Below are 20,480 nucleotides of genomic sequence, written 5' to 3'. Positions count from 1 at the left end.
AATCAATGTAAAAACCAAGATGAATCATCACCTTGAACTCAAACACAACCTGCACTGAACTGTGTTTTAGTGTTACAGTAGTAAAAGTGAAACCTGTAAAGTTAATTTGCTTATTTTTCTGGGCCAAAGCTTTATGTCCTTGTAAACCATTTTCCTGTGCCAAAGTACTGCTAATATCACCTGATGCAAAGACTTGAGGATTTAAATATCTGTTTCCATCTGGGAATAACCACTGACAGAATGAGCATGATTATGCTTGTTTCCTCGAGATTTCCAGCTTAGCTTAAGAGATTTAATCATCTGGAGGAGCTTCAGGTGAATCACCTGAACTTTTGGATACCAACTGCAGCCAAGACCTCCCATCCTCCTTGTGTGTGCACATCCTCGCTGATAGACCTGGGCTAGCCAAGTGCTTTAACTGATTGGACCAGGCTCAGCTTTGCTGGATTGCCTGCACAAAGGTTGTGAAGGGCTTCTGTGAAGACTTCCACATGAAAAGCGCTGCAGACATTTCCAGTGCTGTTATTAGAAACTAAATTACTGCTCAGGGAAGCTGTTTATACCAGCAATGTGAGGCAATGAAGTCCTCTCTTGCTACCACAATCTGGGCACTGACGATGGCAGAACAAAAACTTTCCGGGCTGCCTGAGACCAACAAATCCGACCAGTGACATGAGAAGACCAGCACAAAGAGCCAGGGACTAGTTCAGTTTTCCGGTCTATCTCCAGCTGGTCCTCTCCTCCACAAGGGCTTAGAAAGGATGGGGGTCACTAAAGTTGTTTTACCAAAGACCTTCAATCTAAACTTGCTGCCTGGGCTTAATACAGCTGCTCGTCTTCCAGGGAAATGTGCTGCTGTTGAGCCGAACCCCAAAAAATGGCAGTCTGGCCTCCCAGCTCACTCTCCTAACTCTGCTTATACTGCTTCAGGACACAGTCCTCCGACCGCTTTGTCTGACTTTAGACAGACAAAAATATAAACTAGCCACAGCTTGGTTCATCAGGAACACACCCAGCTTTTAGGTGATCTTGTATGATTAATAATATATGCTTAAAAATATAAAAATGTTCTCAAGAAGAAAAGGGGAAAGGAAGGAAGAAAGAAAAACATGCATGAGTGGGGGAAGGGGGAAAAAGGACAACAATCTGAGACTTTCAATGGGAATGTCCAAAAATAACACAAACAGGATCTCCCTGCCATCTGCTTCGATCCTCTCTGAATGGCTTTCAAAGCAAAAAGCTTTGCCAAAACCTGACAAACAAAGCACTGAGCATCACTTTTAATGGAATACCAATACTGTGTTCTCTCTTCCCCCCTTTTTGCTTCACAGACACACACCTTCCACACCCCTCCAGCTGCCAAATAAATGACACTATGCAAAAAAATTTGCTTCGGTTACGAAGCTGAATAAACAAGAAATAATTTTGCAAGTGGTCCCATATGTCTCTGCTTCTCTGCTTACAATGGACACTAATAAGATTTGCCATAACTAATTCTTTCTTTCACACCACTACCCTATTCTCCAACTTACAAAAAAAAAGAAAAAAAAAATTAAATTCTGCATATCCCATGTGCATTTTTCTGTAACTTTCACACAGTTGAAACACAAGGGTTTCAATGGCAAAGCCTACCCTTCACAGTGCAGACATTTTCAACTTAGTTTAGGTCTTTCAGTGAGGCTTAAATGTGAGTTTTACTTCAACCTAAAATGAACAGAAGAACGTTTATCACTTGTTTTGTTTGATTTTCTATTCTCATTTAAAAAAAGAGATGTCTAACAGGGTTGATGGGAAACAGGGAGGCATAGGAGAGCTGCACTCTTAACACCAAAGGCAGTGTTGTAGTGCACATGATCGAAAACCTTGACTCCAAAAGCAATGTGCTAGCACATATAAAACAGAAACAAAATTCATTGGCGGCAAAACCTAGCAACTCCCCTATTTTCCCTTCAGCCAGCAAAGCAGACCAAACTATTTTTTTGTTATTGGTTGGGCTTCTTCCAAGATTCGCATCTCGCCTGGCAAACTTGAGAAGCAAACGCAAAATGCTTAAATCCACACTTCTTGCCTGCACTTTGTCCCCTCTGCTCTCGGGATATTTTTATGCACCAGGAGCATACCTTTGCCAGCGTCGATCAACCTTTCTTTTTGCCTTTCTCTCTCAAAAAACATCTGAGGCCTAAATTACCTGAACAAACAAAGGCGATTTCCCTCCCTCTCTCCCCCGCTGCCGCCTCCCCCCTCAGAGCCGGGCCTGCCCCTCCTCCTCCGCCACACAAATGGCCTCACACCAGACGGGATGGAGGGAGGGCTCCCAATTACACCTCTTTATTAACGAGGGGCCACGGCGGGGAAGGCACGGCAGCAGCGTGGGGTACAGGCTGTGGCTGCTGGCTCCTTCCTGTCCCCCAAACCGTGGAGCAGAGGTCACGAGTAATCTGCTGGGAAGCAGCCCAAGCACCGGAGCTTTGGCCCGCCTGCCGCCCATGGTGGGTGGGCATCGCTGGTCTGCCCGAAGCGGCACATCTGGGAAAGGCTGGCAGGGAAAGCCTGCGGGGAGCCCCGTTGTTTCTTGCAGCCTGTGGACAAGGAGATGAGGGGCATGGTGGGGGAATGACCGATCCAGCCAAGCCGTGGGGTGGGAGCAGGGGTCCTGGCTGCAGCCAGGGCACTGCATGGTGGGATGTCTTCTCCAATGGCCCTGGGTGATACACCTCTGTCTGCTTCAATTTTCTGCTTCAAAACCTTAGGAAAGAGCTGAAAACCTGTGCTCTTTTCTACTATTAGAGGTGACACGGTCTGAAGTTGTCTCTGCCGGTGGCAAGGGTTTCCAACCCAAATCATTCTATGATCTACAACAGTTACAGGGCACTGCCTTCAATTTTCTGTAAGTACCATCCATCATCTAAGTCCTTTTTCCCTGTCTTCATGCTGATTCATTTTCTTGTTTTACTAGAAAAGATAGGAAGGTGGTTTTTGATGGTCAAAATCAAAACCCTTTCTTTCTCTCCTGTTTCAGCCCCAGGCCACCTTTTGCATTCACCCATCAATGCTGTGGTATCACACCTGATGGTAAACTTGCTGAACCCCTTGGGCCTCTTATTTACTCATCACTCTGCAGCACTGCCTGCATGGCTGTCTCCATCTGGCAGAGTCAAATCCTCCTTTCTCCTTACCTCACTGTTTAAATTCCTCTCCCACTGGGCTGCTGGCCTTTCCTTGGGAACAAAGCACAGGCCCTTTGAGCAAACACTTCTACCCATCTGTGTCCAACAGCTATGACAAAAACAGCTCCCCGTACTCCTAAAGGTCTCCACAATTTACCCCAGACCTCATAACACACTTGTCCTTTCTGACTCCCACCCTACTCTCAAAACTATATTTGGTCACTTTGTCCAGGCTTTGAGCTTATTTATTTACAGACCTTCATGCTACCTGTGGTCCTTGTTGAGTCTCTTTGGTGTCAACCTGCATCTGTTTTCACACAAGTCTCAAGTCTGTGGGCAGGCAGTCAAGATGCAGAGAGAAAAGGGGGCTATAAGGGGAGCATAAAGCATTGCTACTTTTTATAACCAGGGATTAACACATGGTTTTTAAACAAGGGGACTCCCTTCCCAGCTGACAGCAGCAGCTGCAGCTTCTGACTTGCTCACAGAGTGGCAGGGAATCGAATCAAAGAGAAAAGAAGAAAGAGGACAACCCTTCCTTGGGGAGTAGGAAACACAATACAAGCTATTCTAAAATCCCTGAAAATACTGGCTTGGTTTTAGGTCAGGCTCTCCTTCCTCCTTCTGTCCTGTGTGCCCCCACCCCCTCACACACACCCCGCTCAACAAAGGGAAATTGGTATTTTTCAAAATTCTTATGAAAGCCAACCCAGCAGATGGTTCTTTCCATGCCGGGGAGGAACAAAAAGAAAAACCTGCCAGGATACACATCACTGAGATGTGACAAAGATGGGCATGGTGGCTGGCCTTTGACCCAGAGATTTCATAGGCCTATTAAACCATGTGGCCAAGATGGACTGAGTCGACTTCTATCTCCACCACGCAGCTGCTGTACCCTATGGGCTCGTGCTGAGTATATTAGATTAAGTGAGGTCAGATCGACTGAAAAGAGACAGGGTTTCCATCTCCCACCTTTTCACTACCTTAGAACAATCCTCAACACCAACATCTGAGGAGGTTGAAGCGAAATTCAGTGGCCAAAGTAATGCATAGATAATAAAAGACTTATTTAAAGAGTAATTTGCAAAAGTCTACTTTATCAAAGTCTTGCATATATATCAGTGATATGAACTCCAGCAAATGCAGAAAGCCAACAATAAATCACTGCCAGCCCTTCTATCACACTCAAATGCCTCAGGTTGAGCATCTGGCTGTGTACCACAGGCTGCCCTCCTTTTTCTTTAAAAGATCCTCTAGATAACATGAGCAGCCAAACTACAGCCCACAGCTCCACATCCTAAGGACCCAAGCCGGCTCCAAGGATGAAGCATAGCTTGGTTATGCACCACAGCTGCCAGCCAAAGCACAGAGAGCAGCAAAGGACATGCTGCCCTCCTGCAGAGCCACCCTGTTTTGTCATAGATTCCCAAGGAGCGTGCTGGCAGTCGCTGTCCCCCAGTGACTAAGAGCAGCTCCTGCCCACGCCCAGAGCTGATGGCCCAAGGACAGATCAGTCCCTCCCCATCACCCTCTCCTCATTTCTTCCTGTGATGGCTGTGCTGTAGTCACAGAAGCAAATAGGCTTTCCCACGCCCCCCCCTCCCCCCCCCCAATTTCAAATCAGGAATATAATTACAAGTGATGCAATGGAATTAAGACCAAAGAGAGAAAAGGCTGGAGGGTATTTGTCCTGCTGATTACATAAATTATTGAAGAAAAGTATCCCATGGAAAGAAAGAGGCTGTCTTTGAGAAGGAAACTTCACCAGCTGTGTGCTGGTGGACACAATGTCAGAAAATGGACAGGACAAATTAATTATCCTCATCCAACCTGCACACAACGTAGGATATAAGAACCAGAATATCTTGTAAGTCCAACAGCGTCAGTTCCCAGTGGAAGATGCAATAAAGAAGTGCCTTCAAACTCCCTGTTAATAAGGATTAGATATGTGACTAATGTAGGGACTGTCTCTGCAGCTGAATAGACTTTGGTGGGAGGCAAAAATGAGGGCTGATCTAGACCCTGTTAGTGCTGCTGCTCCCCAGTGGAAAAAAACGTTTGCCTCAGGTCTACTTTTCTTAGTCTTAAGGGTGAGCCTTCATCAAATTACCCACCTGGGAATTCAGCAGGTAAAATTTGGTGAAGGTACCCAGGCTGGCACAATGTTCTGCGGAGGAGCAGGGGAGACTACTGATTATTTAGTAATCCCAGTGTAAGCTCTACCTCGGAGGTATGAGGAAATTCTAGTTTCCTACACATCCTCCTGGGAAATGTTTGCCAACCATGTTACAGAAGCCTTCTCACAGAAGCTCCAGCTGGGGAAGCAGTGACTCGCCCTGCAGTGAGGCGAGGGTGTGATTGTGGTGACTCACTGAAGTCCAGTGCTCAGCCCTCTCCTTGTACAGTCCTCAGCATGGAGAGAGGGGGACCATGTCCTTTGCCTCATTTGTTTGTGCCACCACATTCCTTCAGAAAGCGAGAGCATTGGGCAAGTCAGAATTACCCACAAATCCCCTCCAGGCTGATTCTCATCTTTCAGCCATGCGGAGGGAGAGCAACTTGCATGAAGTTAGGATGCTGCAAAGTACTGGAATTCCTCAATGAACCACCCAAGTTTATAGTGGTAGAGTTTTTGTAACACCCAATGTCGATAAAAAGATACCATCTCTCTCTGTAAACCTTGCCACCCAGGTGAGAGAGAGCCATGAGAAACTGATGAGAAGATAATGAGTCCTCCAGTAGATATTCCTCATTCAACTCTTACCACATTTTAGGGTTTACAGACCAGAAGGGATTATTAAGGGCATCTAGGTCAACCAATTGTATGCTGGCCCCAAAACTCCGCCCCCTTATTTCTGCATCCAGCCCCAGCTCTTTCCTGAGATGTTTTATCTTAGAGTGAGCAGTAAAAATGCAGAGAGTTAACTATTTTGAAACAAACTGGTCTGTTTAAATGACAGCTAGAAGAGGACTGGTTTCCAGAAGGGCTCTGCATTCCATGCTTGGAGATCAGGTCACCCCTGGGAGACTCAACTGTGTCATGGTTAAGTAATCACAGCTCAGTGAAAAAGGTTTGAGCATTAACCTGGCCTGTGACAGATTCCTTGAGTGAGTCACTTAATCTCATTGCTCTATTTTACATTCTGTACTAAGAGACAAGATGGTTCCACTTATCCTCCTCTGTACAGAATTTGTGAAATTCTTGCAGGAAGACAGGCTCTCCTGATGCCTTCCTGTGTACAGGACCTGACCATGTCCTCATCTTCAGCTAACCTGTCCTGGCCACAGACCAAGCCAGATCTCAGGTATACAATCCCATTTGCAACCTGTAGTAAGACACCTTAGCCCTCATGCTGTTCTTTTCACTGCTAGCCCACAGCTCCAAGAAAAAAAGAAAAATAATAACAAGATGTTTGGACTGATACTACTCTGACCAGCCTGGAGGAGTAGAGTTTGCTGTCCATCCTGTGTGAAAGCAGTGTCACACTACTGGTACACACACCATGGTTTGAGAATCCCTTTCCTCACAGCAACCACCTGCAGCTCAGAGTCCAAATATAACCACAATGTAGAAATAGCACTTTATCTCCTGAAATTAAGAAGCCAACAGCCACTGGCCTAACTCGTGTTAGAAGTCATGGCAAGAAGTGGAAAATAATGCTCTTATGAAAACACAGCTAACTGGACTTGTCCTCGAAGATCACATCTGAAATGGAATCATTTTAAGGCCCAAGAGTTGGAAAAGTCTCAACATTAAAAAACCAAAACAATTCATGTTTATTCTGGATATTTTTAGACTAGTTTCCTAAGGAAACAAGGCTGACATGGTCACACGGTGTTTGGGTGTATGTGAATGCACACACAAAGTCCTTGCCTCCCTGCACAGTCCTCTCTCCTGAATGTTTTTTAAATATTTTGTCCAGTTTTATCAAATGTGATGCAAAATCACAATCTTTGGGATACAATATTCTAACATATTTTGTTCAGGTTGTTCTCTAGCCAGAGGAAGGGCAACTCTGAGAGGCTCCCAAAAAGGGCTTAGCTGAAAAGTTCATTAATCGTTAGACACCAGAGAAATCACATAGGAGGAAAGTGGCGAGAAACCTACTTTTGCAAGTCTCTGTTCTCTTAAAAAAAAAAAAAAAACAAAAAAAACCAAAAGAAAATACAAGCTGGGGGCACCAGGTAAAGACAAGCTGAGGGCACCAGGTAAAGACAAGATTTCCCTTCAAATGAACTAAGATGGGTCCGTCACTCAGTCCCACTGGCTGGGCAGAGAGAATGGGGCCAGCAAGAAACCCATCTGGGAATGAAGCATGGGAAGAATTAGACCTGACCTGAGGGGGCTAGAGCTGTGTGTTGTATGTGTGTATGTGCATGTATGTGTGTGTGTGTGTGTGTGTGTGTGTATGTGTGTGTATTTGTGTAAAAAAGCCAAGATAAAAATTCTGTAAGTAAATCAGGAGGTATCTGTGGTCAGGCATACCTGGAAGGGGAGGAGAGGAAGCATGGCAGGCAAAAGCTAATGCTGGAACAACACGATCATGTACATGAAGGACTGACACCCCAAAATCTTTGCAAATGAAAACACTACCAGTTTGCAGCCCTGGGTGTACATGCCAGCACATCACATCTCCATCTCTGTTAGCCTGGAGGCCACGGTGCTTTCGAAACAACACGTGTGCACCAACTTGGCCAAGGGTTGGCACCCTGTCCTCCTGCAGTTTGGTGAGTGGGGCTAAGGACCTCCACCTGGACCCCCAGCTTCCTGCATTTGTCCCAGTTGCTTCCCTACAGCATCTCCTCAATCCCAACACCAGGTCTGTGGATATTTTGTCATGGTTGGAAGAGAAAGACACAGCACAAGTAAACAAGGAAATGTCACAGAAGGCCATCGAAACTCAGCTGTGGGAGGGAGAGACTGCTACAAAACAAAACCTGTCCTCGACACAGACAGCCTTCCCAAGCCCTGGTCATATGGCAGCTAATCAAGTACACCAAGTCTTCCTTGTTTGGCACTCTGTGGTCAGCAGAAAAAACCTGCTTACATTTCCTCAGCCCATCCCTTCACTGATAGATGTTTGCTTCTTTAGCACCCACTTGACTAGTAGAAAAAAAAAAAAATTAAAAAATCACAATTCTTTGGGAGCAGACAGAACTGAGGGATGGCCATCAGCTGGCTCAGGCAGAGCACTGGAAAAGATACTCTGCCACCTTATTCCTGTCACAAGATATCCAGATATCCAGGACATGATGCAAGACAGACACTTCTCCATCAAGCTTTAGAGGAGAAGGAATGGTTAAAATCTGGGATCCAGCCTGCCAGCTCTTCATGGAGAGGCTTTGAAGCACCTTCAGGTGGGACCAGCCTCCTCCAGATGGCTATGTGAGGGATCAAGATGACTCAGCTCCCAGTGTGAGCACCTCAGCCTTCATGGACCAGGATGAACCTAAGCTGTCCTCACCTCCCAGAAAAACTGGTTTCTTAAGTGAAGAAATTAATTTTTTTCATAAACACAAACCAAAAAAAACCCCACCATTCATTCTTGTTCTTTTTTTGCAGTGAGCCTAAAATACCTGAGGTGGGAGACCACCAAACTGCAACTGTTTCATTTATGCCTTCAACAATGTGGTAGAAAGAAAAGCTAGCCTAAAGGGCACCTGGGATGACTATCAAAGAGCTGAGTTTGTGTATCTTTGCACCCATGCACTTGTGTAGAAAGACTAAAAATGCCAGGAGCCTCGTACCTGTTGGAGCAGCTCTCTATTGATCTCTCAGCTGCTCAAGAGCCAGTTTCGCCTTGGAGGCAGCTAGGAGAACACTCCTCCACTGTGCTGGCACTTCTGGGGCTCTACCATTATATCATAACCTGGGAAGAGATGATCTCTACTCTGCTGGTGTGCACTCCAGGTAGCCACCATAAGCATCACGTAGAGCTGCCTGAAGGCTTTGCAAAGAAAGAACAAGGACTAAACCAGCACAGAAACAGGTCCAAACTGAAGGGGCTGTGGATGTTCCATCCTTTGGGGAGAGGGAGAGAGGGAAGGGAAGAAAAATAAGCTGTAAATCAAACCCTAGCACTTCAAGCAGGTATGACTAACCTGCAAGTGCATTCTTTTCCTCACTAGGCCATAGAGAGCAAGCACTTATGTCAACCCCCTGGGCCACGTTTGGGATCGCAATGGGAAGAGCTGACTCAGATGACATCTTGCACAGGGATGCCCCTAGCAAAGAGGGATAAGCCTGCATGGTGAGCAATTGGATGATCATGCACACAAATCACCGGGGAGATGAGTCCGGCACAGGGGTAATGCAGCAAGAGCTGCGGATGCACACGAGAACCTGGAGGGAAAGTGCAATGTGCAGTCATCAATAAAAAGAAGGGGGAAGGAGAGGAGGGAGAGCACTTGTGATCTTCTGTGGAAAAAGAAGGCGGGCAATGATGCCTTTTCGCTGGTGCTAAAATCCCGAGCCAGACACAGTTAGGTGATAAAAAGAGGTTACCTTTACCAGGATCCTTAGGTGCACAATTGGCCAGGTGCAAAATGCCAAAGATGGACCCAAAGATGGACGCATACATAACATTTATATGTTAAGCAAGTTGGCATATCTGATAGAAATCCCACTTAGAGACATCAGTGGGGAGGTAATTCCTTCCCAATTCAACCTTCTTTCAATTACCCCTCTTTTAGATAGGAACTTAACTTTATGAAAATGTGGCTCGGACAACTAGTTTCAACTTTGGCTTCCCCAAGAATCTAACCTTGGACCCCCAGCTTGGAGCTGCTATGGAATTCACTTTGTCTTTCTGTCTGACAGAGTAGGTAAAATGTAAAAGGTAAAAAAACCCTAGAAATACTATGGTAGGCTACAGAGCTACAAATATATGCGTAAAGAATATAGAAATATAATAAAAGAATATAAAAGAAAAAAGATGGGCAAAAATCAATTTGGCATCAGCAATGGTGAGAGCATGTGAATGAGAGTCTTCAGTGAAAGGTGAATCACCAGAAAAAGTTGCATATGTGGGGCAGTGAAAAAGAAGACTGTGAATTGAATTTCAAGGGGGAAAGTGTTAGAACTGCTTCCTGCAGAGAAATGGCAAACACCTACAAAAACTCAAAGGGAAAAAAAAAAAACATTGCTAGAAAATCCAGAGATAGAGTTTCCTCTGACTACACACAAGGAAGCTTTACTTCCAGTTGACTTGCTGCTGTGCTTATCTCTCAACAGTAAAATGCATTCACCCATCCCAAGCTCTCAAAAAACCCTAGTGCAGTAATAATTACAAAACCACAAGCTTACATCCTCTGAAGGACATTATGCGTATGATGAAAGCTGCAAAGAACCTTTCTCAGGCTGTGCCTAAAGAAAGGAGGGATGGAAAATGAAGTGCTTACAGACATAAGAGAATAGGAAAAAAAAAAAAAAAAAACCAACCTGAAAAAACAAATGCAGGGAAGGGACAAAAAAAGGAAATAAAACAAAACCAGAGAAATAACTGTTCATCTGGGACTTGTTAAATGCTCCATGGCAGGTAGAGAATGCTGATAGGTTGCTTCATTGCATATGGTACCACACTTTCAATATTCTTCCAGACTGATAACATCTGATAACAACATTTCCTTATCTGAAGGAAAAAGCACCTTTAATGTTGCTGAGGTGGTTGACTCAAACAACTCTACTGCAGGTAAGAGCAGCAGCTACTGGGCTTGCCAGCCTGCCAGCAGGACATCCTCTGGGCTCCTGGCTTTTTTCTTCCCTCCCTCCCTCCTTCTCCAATCAAACTAAATGAAATGGAGCTATTTGTGGGTTTAGAAGTGGCAACAGTTCAGCCCACTCCATCCCCAGGTGCCAAAGGGCTGAAACAAGAGAAAACTCTTGCAGAACATTTTTGCACTTTCCAACTGCCACACAAGCAGCCAAAGAAACAGCTCAAGCTATGATTCAACTTCTGAGCAGCCCCAGGAAAAGGGTTAGGAAACTACCCTTACTCTTTTTTTTAAGTAAGGGAAGCCGATGTGAAACTTGGCATGGTCTGGACTTAAAAGAAACCCCAAAAGTTGTTGTGTTGCAGCCAGGTATTCAGGCCAGCAGAGCAGAGGTTCCCAGCGCTGGTATTCTCTCATCCCCTGCCTCTCTCCCCACTCTGGGGCATCAGCAACTGCACCCAGCAAGATCCTCTCCTGAATTCCCTCCCCTCCCATTCAGGATCGCATAACATCCCTGGGGCGATTGCTCACACGGAAAAGCAACATGAGGAAAGTATTTAATGCATGTTTATGTCTTTTAATATAGTGTAGCAGCTGGAATCAAAGGAAAAAACCCTGGGCCTCAGCACACGAGCATCGTGGCTCTCCACAGAGTCCCCTTCTAATCACTGCTGCTCTCTGGACCACAGCTTTAGAAATCAAGCACTAACCCCTATTGCCTAATTAGCAGAGCAGTGTAAAGCTTAGAAACAGGCATATCTTCTTCCTCCCTAAGTGGCCACTGAATAAATGCTATATCCCCAGTTCACAGTCCCTTTTTACATTGCTGGCATTATCAGTCCTTTGTGTACCCACATGCTGTTACTTAAATTGCTTCCATGTTTTCATTACTTGCTCTCTGTGCTGTGTGTATTGAAACTCCTGCAAGAATGCTGAAGTGGTATTTCAAAGCACTGGGGACTGCTGGAGATGTAGCTGGAAATATTATGCAACAAGCTAAGGGGATTTTTCAAGTCCTGATAGAGTTTGCACTTCCTCAGGGGAAAAATAAATTTGGGTGCTACTCCATGATGTGCAGGACAACCACTCCCACCCATCAGAGGCACAAGAATGGCACTTGCAGCTCAGTCTGTATATATTCTCTGCATCCACGAGCAAGGTGGTAAATCCAAATAATGCTTCCATGTGCAAGGGAATTGTGTACATTGGGCCAAACTCTCCTGGCAAAAATCCATAAAGGACAGTGGATTGATGCCAGCTGAAGGTCTGTCCCACTCTTTAAATGTGTTGTTCCCTCCTTCTGCTGCCAGGAGCTGCTTTTCTGGAGCTTTTGCTGATTACAGCAACAGGCAATCAAAACAGCCTAATGCTGAAATTTCAAAACCTCCAAAACCATTTAAAGTGACATTTAAATTTTTTTCCCCCCACAACCACTACTGCAGCTCTCAATGGTTCTGCAAGTAAGTGCAGAGGGCTCCTGCGTGCTCTGCACTTCCAGAGAAACACACAGATAGACCAGAAATCTACATATCCATGCAAATTTCAACTTGCTGTTTCCTCCTAGTTATCTTCCCCCCAAAAATTTCTGTACCCACAACAAGACAGATATTGGCCACAGAAGAAACCACTCTGCCAGCACCAGAACTTTTCTCCTGCCTCCCTTTCTGCAGTGCCTTTGATCACCCCTTGATGCGAGGCGTTCACAGCCTGATCCTGGAACCCCAGAAGCCGAAGGGCAGGCGTGTGTGAAACCCCCCCGGCTGCAGGGACACGGGTTATTCCCCATCCTGGTGATGCAGGCTGTTGGTCTCCAGGCATCAGGCACACCCCTTGAGATCACAGCACTGGGGTCTTGCAGACCCCTGCCGAGGACATCTCTGCCGCAGCTGCGGCTCAGCAGCTGCTGCGCGGCAGCCGTTGGGTGTTATGCTAATGGTGCACCGGGGCAGCAGCCTTCTCCCCATCTGCTCAGAGCACCCACCTGCTGGGTGCTGAGGTTTTTTTTGTTTGTTTTAATGGCCAGATTAGACCAGTGTTGACCCAAAGCGCTCCCAGCTTGAGAACAGGGTGTGTGTGAACACAGCCCCAGCCAGCTCGGACCTCGCAACACAGGTGCGAGCTGGATGCAGCCGTGTCTGAGCTGTGGTCTGTTTCTTTCAAACTCCTTATCCTCCTGCAATAAAGTCATCACCCTGAGCATAACCATGCTACAAGGTGCTTTTTTTAAACTATTGTTCCCACTGGGTTTGTTTGGTTTTTGTTTGGGTTTGGTGGTTTGTTTTTTCTTTTTTTTTTTTTTTTTTTTTTTTTTTGTTTTTTTTTTTTTTTTTTTTTTTTTTGCACATAACTTCCTTATGCTTAGCTTTATTTATTCAACCTTTTGGATGACCACACAGAAAAGAACACACCTTCCATGCCCATCAGACTGGGTGATACATAGAAATGAAGGCTCTGATTTTGTGCAGTCATATTCTCCACAGCCCATGCATGGTAAATAGGGGTTTGCAGTTCTTTTTTCCCCCTCTACATTGCTATGGAAGGATTGCTTGTGGCATCTCTGCTGTCACTGAGCACAGTCTCATAAAACTGCTGCTTCCCCTGAGACCTCTACAAACATTCAGGGAGGACAGGAAACTGGAAATTAGACATTGCCTGGTGCTAAGAAGGCAGCCCATCCTTTTCAATAGATTGGAAAATCTCTTCTCAAAGTGTTTCAGGGCCAAACTTCTGCTGTGTTAAAAAGAGCTACCTCTTTCATGCCCATACACTACATCATGTAAAAGATTAAGAGAAAAAAAATCCCCTTGAATTGTTTTTCTTTTTGGTTTGGTTTCAAGTTCAGCATGTAAGAAAAGTACTTCAAAAGTGAGTGATGTTACTCTCCCTGGGCTCTGCCTTGAGTCAATGGGAAATATCAATGCTTAAAAAAGTGATTTTGAGTCATGAAGATTTTGGTCTGTGTCAGTCTGCCGAGGAGGATTTCTCCAGGAAGAGGTGGTGGCAGTTAGCCTTCTCAAGGCTTCACACAGCCCTTTGAGCACCCATCACGTGTGTAAGGTGTGGGAGAAGAAGGATCAAAGCTGCATGAGCAGGCAAACGAAGCTGAGACCCAAGCTCTGATCTGAGGGTACCTAAATCGCAGACCAATTTGTCCAGGTTTTGGAGACACGTGTGCATCTTTTATCAAATCTTGGTTCTGTCTGAACTCATCATGAAATCTATGTGTTGCTAAGAAGGCAGAGGTGAAGTATTTTTACTATGACCTGACCAAACATACTTGGCTAATGCTTAGGACAGAAAATACCACTAATCCAAAAATCTGTGTCTCCAGCAGTGCTGCTTAATACACTCAAACTAAATTTGGTCTATGTACTAAGGATAGGCAACATTACAGAAAAATCAAGCCAAAATCAAAAGGGTGCTCCTGAAAACAGCTCATATGAGAAAGGATTTTCTTTCTTTTCTCATCCTTGAATAAGTAAAAAAATAAAAAGATGTTCAATTTTTACCCAGACTTAAAGTACCAAAAATTTCTCTGCAGAAGAATATTTCAAGAAAATGATATGCATCTGGAAGAAAATGAGACTTATAATGGAAGTATTTTCTGTAGCATAACTATAGTGCTACTCACACAATGCTGTAATCAAGAATAATGGAGCCCATCACCCAGAATACAGGAATGAATTCAATTGTTCACCATGCACATACCTCTATTTTAAAAATGCAGTTGAATGCTTTAACTGCCAAAAGGCTTGAGCATTAGTGCTCAGGCACAAAGCAGTTTAGAAGTGGGCTCCTTCATTTCTCACTCATGTAATCATTAATCTCAAAACTCAATTACATACAAAAATAGAAGAAGCCTGGTTGAACTTTTGATCTCTTCTGAATTGGTTCATCTGAAGGATAGTTCAAGATCATTCCCAATGCATACGTGGCAGTGCAGGATGGTACTTGCCCTGTGCTGCTCCAAGGCCAAATCTTGCAAAGGCTATGCCTTGGACACAAATTGTTTGAGAAAATTCATTCCTTCCCTCTCCCTCTGCTCCTGGGAGATACTGGATGTAAAAGAATGGGACCTACCTTCTTTTTGGAGTGTGATCTGTCCTCCTCTTTAGTTGTTTTGCTATTTTTCCCAGTTCTGGAAAGTTTCTGCTCCCCAGACTGCTTGATGGTGATTTTGATCTCAGGAGGGCAGATATAGTTCTCCAAGTTCTTTGGGGGCTTCTTTGCTCTCTTGGTGGTCTGGATCTTTAGTTTTAAACTCCCCTCTGTGAAGTTAGCCTCCTTGATGGAAAACTCCTGCTCCTCCAGGCCATCTCCTGCCACCCATTTCTCGCTGTCCGCATTAGAAGTGGAATCCACATCTCTTCCAGAGCCCAGCTCATCCTCTTCCTCAGGCTCCAGCCTCTCGCTGCTCACCGGGATCCCTTTCCCCGCGCCTGACGAAGACAGCATCGTCTCCCCTGCACAGCCCGAGACAGGCAAAGGCTTCGTGGAGGTGACGGCAGCTGGCAGAAAGTCTGCCTCACCTCCCCTTTGCCGGGAGCTGCTCAAAGTCTCTCTGGGCTCCATGGCAATATCACAACGCCCTGGAGTTTGGTTGGAGGGAAGGGGAGTACGGAAGGGGACAGGGGGAGCAAGGGCAGATATGATCCCAGGGAGCAAATGGCAACTGTCCACCAAATTCAATGTCCCGGTCACCCAGAGGCTGCAAGATGCTCAGAAGAGACCAAATGTGCCACTGTCAAAAGAAAGAAAGAAAAAAAAAAAGAGGATGTTAGCATATGCACACATATATCAAATGAGTGTGGAGATGTTTGAAACAGGGCACAGGGCACATTCAGGCTTTCCCTGCAGCACCTCAAGGGCTTTTCTTGGAGCAGAGTGGGAACCAAGGCTCCCCAGCATTTCTGAGGGCTGGATCTGACATCACAAAGCAATGAACAGTTGCCATGTCTATTGTTAAATTGATGACAATGCATACATATTTAAAAAAAAACCCAAAAAACAACCAAAACCAAACACCCAAGCTGTTGTCTAAATGCAAACATCTTCAACTCGACTTATGCAATAAATGAGGGGACAGCCAGCTCTCCACACCCATGAACCTCCTCATTACCTCAACATGCTCACTGTCACAGGGTTTACAGCAGAGGAAAAAAGTAAACTCAGATACTTGCCTTGGGTTAAACAATAACCCAGTGATCAGAGCACAGAAAACATGGTGCTGCCCTCTGAATTGGCAACAGAGTTTCAAACTCTCTGTTTCCTCACTTCCCAGGTGTGAGAGAGACATGCCCTTGGCTGCCAGCTATTCTGAGGGTAATCCCGCTTTGGATGAACAATTCGTTAGGGACCAACTGCAGCCCAAGATGTCCTATGGGATATTGGAATTGCAGAGGATCCACCTGGGCTTCTTTCAGGACTTGTCAGTGTCCCACACACTGAGGTTGGTGGAGGAAAGCTAAACTCAAGGTTTCCCAGAGTTCTTCATGCCCTCATTCCACTGTTCTGTGGAAAAGCCTTGGGCTGGATGATGCACAGACTGTGCTCTCAACCTTGCAAGTTTTATCTTTCTTTAAAACATCAGAGATGGAACCCTTTGAGATGGAAACACTCCTGCTTGGTACCTTACAAAGCCTCAGTTAAAGGGAGAGGCTGTGAATGTTCAGTTGAGTTCAGTATCACCCAAGGACATCTTGTTATAAGTAATACTTATGGGGTATTTTAAAAGTTAAAATTTAAATAAAAAATTTAAAATTCTATTGAGGTGCTTTCATGCACCCTCCCTAAAACTCCCCTATTGCCACCCGATATACACCCCTCATGGCAAGCCAATTTTGGCCACAAAATTAGCAAAAGAATCCACAAAAAAAGTGTAAGTCCGCAAAATTAGTAGATAGAAATAAACACATTTTCTGCTATTTTAGGAGAAACAACAAGGAACACTTCTGGCAAATGGAGAAGGAAATGGGAAGGCACTGCCAGGAGTAGGTGCTGGGAGTGCAGACTGGCTCTTTCAGGAGTAGCTCCCTGCTAGATTAGCTCAGCTACACTTGACCAACTGCCATCAAGATCTGAGCACAGCCAGGGATTTCCCAGGTCATTCTTGGCAGCAATATGCCACAGAGAAAAAAAAAATTATCTTGATACCTATCGCCAAATCAGAACAACAGTGCCAGTGTACACTACTGTAAAGCACAGTTCACCTAGAAGAAACACATGTCCTTGTACCACTGGCTTCTTTTTCCTTTTTAAAGGTACCTTGGAGGAGCTTGAAATTAAAGAAGTAATAGCGAGTGCCTTTTATTAGTTATATATCCACATTTGCACTGGTGTGTCACTTTTCTGACCTGGGCATGTATGGCTACAAGTGGAAAGTCCTAAATGTCCTACAGCTCCATGAAATCACTCGGGGACCTCCACCCAGGTCCCAGCAGACTCAAATTCAAATTAAGTTCCCATAAACAGCACAAGCTGACAACCCAAGCAGAAAGGAGAAAAAAAAAAAAAAAAAAAAGAAGAACTTGGAGTTGCCATCTGGCCTTAGGCATGGTTTCTGTAGCTCGCAGGAGATAGAATACACCAGAAAACACTTATTCTTAAACTGCATATCTCCTGGCAGTAGTGGAGAGACTCATTTCACAGAGCTGGTGTTGCTGGTCTCCTTAGAGATGATCTTGAGGAGCTAACAGATCCGAGGTCTCATGCATGCCTGCCCTGCCTCACCCAGTGGTCAGCAAGTCTCCAGTTCACCTCTGGGAAACAAGGATCACACTTACATCCTTCAAACCCATTGCAGAGTGGCTTAGCTAATGCCCTTACAAAATGCCATGCATTTTGAACCCAAACCATGTGGTAGTTGCTAATTACTGACACAATTAGTACATGAAAGCCACCCAGTTGCAAGGAGCTGCTCCACCTAATTGACTGACTTTGCACTTTGCCTCTCCTTGTGCTTGCGGAGGTGATGGGAGTCAGAGACACCTTCCTCTTCCAACCGGCCCGATCAAGAAAAAGAAAACAAGAAAAAAAAAAAAAAAAAGGTCTTATTTATCTGCCGTTTTACATTGTTAATCTACGTTGAGAGGGACACAATGTACACACTCTCCTGGGCTGCAACACAAACACAAGGTGGTAAAAGCGCTGCGGTGCAGCATTCCAGGGAGTTACCGCTCTGGTATGCACGCATGTACAATGGGCACTGTGTGCCGGCCTCCGCCCACAGGCTTTTAACCTCTCTCACTGCTGGCTGCAGAGAGCAGGCTCTGGAGCAGCTCAGCAGGATGAGCCCGCAGCCACCAAGTGTGCAAGGAAGGGACAGCTGCCATTGCCTTTATGAGCCAACCCTCTTGGGACCCTCGCCTGAACGGGAGCTTAAATGCAGCTCATGGCTCCAGGACAGGAAGAGTCATTCAGGTTTTATGCCACTGGGCAGTGTTTTATGGAGGGTGAATAAAAAGCCAGGTTTCTGCTCCAAAGTCTGGTTGTGGGACGCAAACGCTGGGTCATAATGTCCAAGTACTCATCCCTGCTTGGCCATGTGCCTCCAGCTCAGCATAAACAAGCAACAGATAAATAAAGTCATAGCATTACATCCATGTCAGATGAATTCATGCCAAATCCACCTTAAAACCTGACTTAAAAATACTGGTCTCCTGTTCTGCCAAGAGTCTGAAGATGATATCACCAGACCCACAGGTAGCAACAAATAACCCTGCACTCAAGTGCTGCACCCAGAATTAACTGGGTCATTGTTCTAGATATCTCCTTACTCTCCTCCAGGGTTAATAGTTAAATGACTTGGGTGCAGGGACATCATACTCGTCTTTCTAGTTTGGGCAGGCTACCTGTGCTTTGACTAATTAGAAACCTCACTTCAGGCCTCTGAATGTGTAACCTCTACTGGAAACCTCCCCTCTCCAGAGTGCCTGTGAGAAGAATCATAGAATGGTTTGTGTAGGAAGGGACTCTAAAGCTCATCTCATGCCACCCCCCTGCTGTGGGCAGGGTCACCTTACACTATCTCAGGTTGCTCCAAGCCCCATCCAGCCTGGTCCTGAACACTTCCAGGGATGGGGCAGCCACCTGACAGGGCTTCACCACCCTCACAGGGAAGAATTTCTTCCCAAGATCCAATTTAAACTAACTCTGTGTTGGTTTAAAGCCATTCCTCCGTGTCCTGTTGCTCTATTTCTATTTTAAATACCCTGGACATGAGGTATGTCTGAACTTCTAAGTGCTGACCCAGGCTGTCATTCCAGAATGCTCACCGTCATCAAGTCCTGTTCAATAAGGAAATACAGAGGCATTTTACCATCCAAATTAAGCTCACTGAGGAAAGTGTTACTGCTAGCAGGCTTCCTGCAGTCAAGTTAAATTTGAGGAGGATAATTCACAGGTGAATGACAATAAATTTCACAGAAGTTGGCATTAGCTCTTAATTAGGGTAAGATTCACACCTCCTCTGATAAGTACTGAGAAAACTCCTGCTTGCTCAGCCTTGTTACTAGTGCTCACGTTTCTTATCAGCCCCTCTGGGCACCTCAAACACTTTTCTGGAGGCAAAGACCTTCACGCACAAAACCCCCATTTGGGTCATACTGGATGTCTTCTGTTAGGGGCTCTGAATATGCTCCCTTCTTCTGCCTCCAGAAGGCAGGCAACCTGGTGTTTGTGAGTATTCAGATGCCACAGCTATGAACGATTAAGGTGAAAATTTGCCGAGGATAAAAACAGGGGTGAGAGCCAATAGCAGGGAGGAGAAATCCACCTGCTTGGTGTTCTCTGTGAAATGGAAGCGGACTTTGCCTTAAGCTTGGACTTGATATCTTGGAGGTCTTTTCCAGCCCTAGTGGTTCTGTCATTCTGTGATTCTAAGTGTGACAGCAACCACATTAAGAGCAAGCAAACACTGTTTTGACACATACAAGCAAGGCAGGCTCAGCTGCCCAGTGTTTCTGCAGTTCCTCTGAACTGCTCAAGCACTAGGAATACCAGCAGGGAGTTGGAAGCAATATTAAGAGGTGCTGTCCAAATCCCTTCTGCACTAATGCCGCTGTAACTACTGAGGCAGCTTTAATTTCATTCATAGCATCCAAAATGAGTGGGTGAAAAAGAAAAAAATCTGTTAAACAGGTTCAAGTGAGGGGAAACTCAGGCACAAGTCTGAGGCTCATAGGGGATGCAAGGTGGAGGTCACAACTTTTCAAAGTCTGTGTCTGTCAGGTTGCCTTTGGATCTTCCATTCTTCCACAGGACATTGCATTAAATCCCTAAACTCTGCAAAATATCAGGAGTCCCAGAACTCTCTTTACATTCCATCCTTCTAAAACCATTCACCACAAAGCACTGGAGACTATGCAGCAGTGTTTAATGGTGAGATTTCACCTTTCACTCCACAGACTCCCAGGTTGCTTCCACAGTCATGTATGACACTGTGGAAATGCAGCTGCCTCTGGGCCAGAAGCCAGTGGACAACCCAATTTACAGCCAAGGGCAAGTTTTGGTCAGAAATTTGCTTTTATGAGCAGTGTCTGTGAAACTTCAGAATTTGTCACGGGTCTTAGAAACCCAACATCCCGGCATGTGACAAGCTGC

General features: G+C 45.3%; 1 protein-coding gene across 2 annotated transcripts in view; it reads right to left on the bottom strand.

Moving 5' to 3' along the window:
• The window catches only part of SETBP1 (SET binding protein 1), a 267,469-nt gene that overhangs the window by 235,183 nt on the left and 11,806 nt on the right, over positions 1-20,480 (bottom strand). For both annotated transcript variants that reach the window (XM_041423538.1, XM_041423539.1), the window contains exon 2: positions 14,961-15,621. In XM_041423538.1, the coding sequence (XP_041279472.1) occupies positions 14,961-15,452 (492 nt within the window). In that variant the 5' untranslated portion in view covers positions 15,453-15,621. The remainder of the gene's footprint in view (positions 1-14,960; positions 15,622-20,480) is intronic.

Source organism: Onychostruthus taczanowskii, unplaced genomic scaffold (genome assembly GCF_017590055.1).
Source record: "Onychostruthus taczanowskii isolate IOZ18803 unplaced genomic scaffold, ASM1759005v1 scaffold79, whole genome shotgun sequence".
Taxonomy (NCBI): domain Eukaryota; kingdom Metazoa; phylum Chordata; class Aves; order Passeriformes; family Passeridae; genus Onychostruthus; species Onychostruthus taczanowskii.
Note: the sequence above shows the minus strand (reverse complement) of the source record. Positions and strands in the feature narration are given on the sequence as shown.